The sequence below is a fragment of the Nanorana parkeri genome, unplaced genomic scaffold (genome assembly GCF_000935625.1).
Source record: "Nanorana parkeri isolate BGI_ZX_2015 unplaced genomic scaffold, ASM93562v1 scaffold924, whole genome shotgun sequence".
NCBI lineage: Eukaryota > Metazoa > Chordata > Amphibia > Anura > Dicroglossidae > Nanorana > Nanorana parkeri.
The window spans coordinates 193,872-198,157 of NW_017307192.1; the positions used below are offsets into that span (position 1 = coordinate 193,872).

The 4,286-nt window shown below is 45.1% G+C and overlaps 1 protein-coding gene across 1 annotated transcript in view; it reads left to right on the top strand.

Moving 5' to 3' along the window:
- The first annotated feature begins 2,829 nt into the window (after window positions 1–2,829).
- Window positions 2,830–4,286, top strand: part of DOK2 (docking protein 2) — a 44,923-nt gene continuing 43,466 nt past the window's right edge. The window contains exon 1 of the mRNA XM_018566206.1: window positions 2,830–3,159. Coding sequence (XP_018421708.1) covers window positions 3,097–3,159 — 63 coding nt within the window. The 5' untranslated portion in view covers window positions 2,830–3,096. The remainder of the gene's footprint in view (window positions 3,160–4,286) is intronic.

Genomic DNA, 4,286 nt, shown 5'->3' on the forward strand with positions numbered 1-4,286 from the left:
GCAGGGTTCAGGGGTCAGTAGTAAGTGATGCAGGGTTCAGGGGTCAGTAGTAAGTGATGCAGGGTTCAGGGGTCAGTAGTAAGTGATGCAGGGTTCAGGGGTCAGTAGTAAGTGACGCAGGGTTCAGGGATCAGTAGCAAGTAGCGCAGAGTTCATAGCTCAGTAGTAAGTGATGCAGGGTTCAGGGGTCAGTAGTAAGTGACGCAGGGTTCAGGGATCAGTAGCAAGTAGCGCAGAGTTCATAGCTCAGTAGTAAGTGATGCAGGGTTCAGGGGTCAGTAGTAAGTGACGCAGGGTTCAGGGATCAGTAGCAAGTAGCGCAGAGTTCATAGCTCAGTAGTAAGTGATGCAGGGTTCAGTAGTAAGTGATGCAGGGTTCAGTAGTAAGTGATGCAGGGTTCAGGGGTCAGTAGTAAGTGATGCAGGGTTCGGGGGTCAGTAGTAAGTGATTCAGGGGTCAGTAGTAAGTGACTCAGGGATCAGTAGTAAGTGACGCAGGGTTCAGGGGTCAGTAGCAAGTAACGCAGAGTTCATAGCTCAGTAGTAAATGATTCAGGGGTCAGTAGTGAGTGATGCCTAAGTAAGTCAGTCCTAGAGGAAGACATCACAGCATGTACAACACTGGCTGTATGTGACTGCAGTTCACTGCCGCTGGGGGCATTTTGTTTTCTGGGTACAGACCTATCAAAACGGGGACTGTCCCTGGGAAATGGGGACTAGTAGTAACCTTACCAAACAGTCCTGTTGCGTCTCTCACTTCCATACTCTATGCGCAACTAAAAATAGACTAAAGATGCACTTAAGGGCCAATTCACACCGGGTGCCTTGGGCTGCGTTACTGAACACATGGCCAACACAACAAGTAACTGCACACAGGTTTTCAATTATCCCGGCACAGAGGTGTGCCAAGAACATACACTGTGCTACGCATGTGCAGCTCGGTGTACATTCTGAAGAAGATTGTGAACAGCCAGGTACACTGGTTTCATTGCAGAAGGGACTTAGGGGTCAATTTATAACTAATTTCGAAATACCACGCGAACTGTCCTCTCCGCTACTCTCAAGACCTCCTGCTCGCGTGCTCTTATGTCACCACCTCCCATACTCGCCTCCAGGACTTCACCAGAGTGTCTCCCATACTCTGGAACTCCCTACCCCAATCTGTCTTCTTATCTCTTACTCTGTCCACCTTTAGGCGATCCTTTAAAAACCCGTTTCTTCAGGGAAGCCAATCCCACCTCAACATAATAACTGGTCCTTTTACTTCTTCAATTAACTCATCCCACACAATTATTAGCTGTTGTATCACTCGCCCCCTCCTACTAGATTGTAAGCTCTCACGAGCAGGGCCCTCCTAACCCTATTGTACTGAAATTGTATTATACTGAACTGTTGGCGCTATATAAATCCTATATAATAAAAATTATAATAATTTGCTGAGCCATTCACCCTACGAATCTTTCTGAACTTTCCGCCTGTGCAAATAGGTGCACAGAACGAACGCTCAATTAAGGTTGAATGTATATAATGTAATGCTTCATTCTGGCCACTAGATGGAGATGAATAACATAGGAAATACGTATTATAGACACACAGAACGAACACTCTTTTTAGGTTGAATTTATTTAATATAATACTTCATTCTGGCCACTAGATGGAACTGAGAAACATAGGAAATAAGTATTATAGACGCACAGAACAGACGCTCTTTTTAGGTTGAATGTATTTAATGTAATGCTTCATTCTGGCCACTAGATGGAGATGAGTAACATAGGAAATAAGTATTATAGGTGCACAAAACGAACGCTCTTTTTAGGTTGAATGTATTTAATGTAATGCTTCATTCTGGCCACTAGATAGAGATGAATAACATAGGAAATAAGTATTATAGACACACAGAACGGACGCTCTTTTTAGGTTGAATGTATTTAATGTAATACTACATTTTTGCCTTTAGATGGAGATGAGTAACATAGGAAATAAGTATTATAGGTGCACAGTACGAATGCTCTTTTTAGGTTGCATGTAGTTAATTTAATGCTTCATTCTGGCCACTAGATGGAGATGAGTAACATAGGAAATAAGTATTATAGACGCACAGAACGAACGCTCATTTTAGGTTGAATGTATTTAATGTAATACTTCATTCTGGCCACTAGATGGAGATGAATAACATAGGAAATAAGTATTATAGACGCACAGTACGAATGCTCTTTCTAGGTTGAATGTATTTAATGTAATACTGCATTTTTGCCTCTAGATGGAGCTGAGAAACATAGGAAATAAGTATTCATTTCCATGCTCATCAACGCCATCTAGTGGCCATAATACAGTATTGCGGTATTATATTACGAATGAATGTTCAGAAAGATTCATAGGGCGAATAGCTCATAAACAGACCCCATAGTATGTCTCTTCTGCAATAAAGTGCCTGCCTGCTCTCTTTTATTCTTTAGTTTAGTTCCTCTGCAATCTGAAGCATGAAAAATACTTTGTTGTATTCGCATAGGTTTTAGCAGATGCACATAGGTGTACACCTAAATTATGAGACAGATGTTTGGGACATGGCAGCGCACACAGATAGACTTTCATCTCTTATGACATGGTGAGTTTCACAGCGGAAGCATGTTGAAGAGAGGGAGGAACTGAGAGACTGCAAGGCAGAGGGAGAGCGAAATAATACTGCAGGGTTGAAGAAGGCTGCAAGTGTCAGGATGCAACATACAGAAAGAGACTGCCAAGAGGGACGTAGACAGACCATGTGAGACTCAATGAACTCAGGCCGTGTTAGAGAGAGTGACTGAATCGCAGCATGAAAAGTCCATAAAAGGTTGACACAGACGCGCAAAGGGAAGTTGGTGGCAGAGTGACGAGAGTGTTTCTGGGTGTTACAGAGCTGTTAGAAAATTGAGATGATGGGTGAGGACGGTATTTGGAGCTGAGGAAGTCGACTTTTCAGAGAGCGTTCATGGTTCAGAGACTGCAGAGGCTGTCTTCCAGGGATAGTCAGTCACTATTGCAGACTGAGTGCAGTACAGAGGGATCAGCGGTGGGATAAGTAGGGAAGTGAGCACTGTAGCGACACGGTGGAAAGTGATGGAGGGGGGATTGGTGAAACAGGGCTCTCTGTATCTTCAACATCAGCAGCGCTTTGGAAAGGTGAGTGCAACACAATAACTATTATCTGTCCATTTGGTTTGTCTATATATACAGTATATATATATATATCTTTCTTTCACAGGGGACGCAAAAACAAATACTCTTGCAAGGGTTAAGAGGTTGTTCGGTCTAAATTGTAGATATTCATATTCAATGTCATATTCTTTGCTCCGGCACGCTCCGTTCATCTGTGTGACAGGTCCCCAAGGCCTGTTCTCTAAGACGCTGACGGCCACAGTTGCATGCCTGCCTACTCACATGCAATGCAGGATTGACAGTCCTGCATTGTACGTGATGACCCTGAGGGCCTGTCCACACCCCAGAGCATCAGAGAGAAAAGGAGAGCACCGTAGCCTGTCGGAGCAAGGTATATGGTAAATAATACAGCCTTACAGACTTAAAGGAGAACTATGAGGTGAGTGCTTTTCACTCACCTCATAGTTCTAGCCGACCTGTGACAATGAGACTGTCACAGGTCGGTTCAGTAGATCGGGAGGTGAGCGAACACATACCGGGTTCACTCATCTCTCGATCCTGTCACGGCTCTCTGCCGTGACAGGGGGAGGGGCTGGATTCCCCTCTCCCCGCTCCGATCTGCCAGCGCTGACTGGCGGAGAGGACGGGGGGAGGGGGCGGGTACAGCTGGCTCTGCCTCTAGAAAGGCAGAGCCAGCTGTCACTCACACAGCTGGGCGGATCCCGTCATCTAAGTCGGGATCCGCTCCGGCTGCGGCGTCTCCGTATACTGAGCTTAGGGTAACGGGAGAACGCTAGTTTGTGTCCTCCCGTTACCCTAAGGAGAACTATGGGGAAAAACACTGACCCCATAGTTCTCCTTTAATGAGGTCCCACTGCAAGGGTTTTTTTTTTCCATTCTGGAGTTGGGCGTTAAAACTCAATTGTAGTCTTACTTTTTATGACTGCTGTGTATGAACATACATGACTAGTAAAGAATATGCTGTTTTTACTTTGTTAGCCTGCGTTAGTGCTTAAAAGGGTAAAAAGCTGCCCTGTGGTGGCAGCAAGCTGGAGAGCCGGACCGCTGCTATCACATAGAAAGGTCCTTGTCTCCAGCTTTGCAACATGCCCCCTGCACAGTGCTCCAATCAACAATGCCTTGGTAATTGG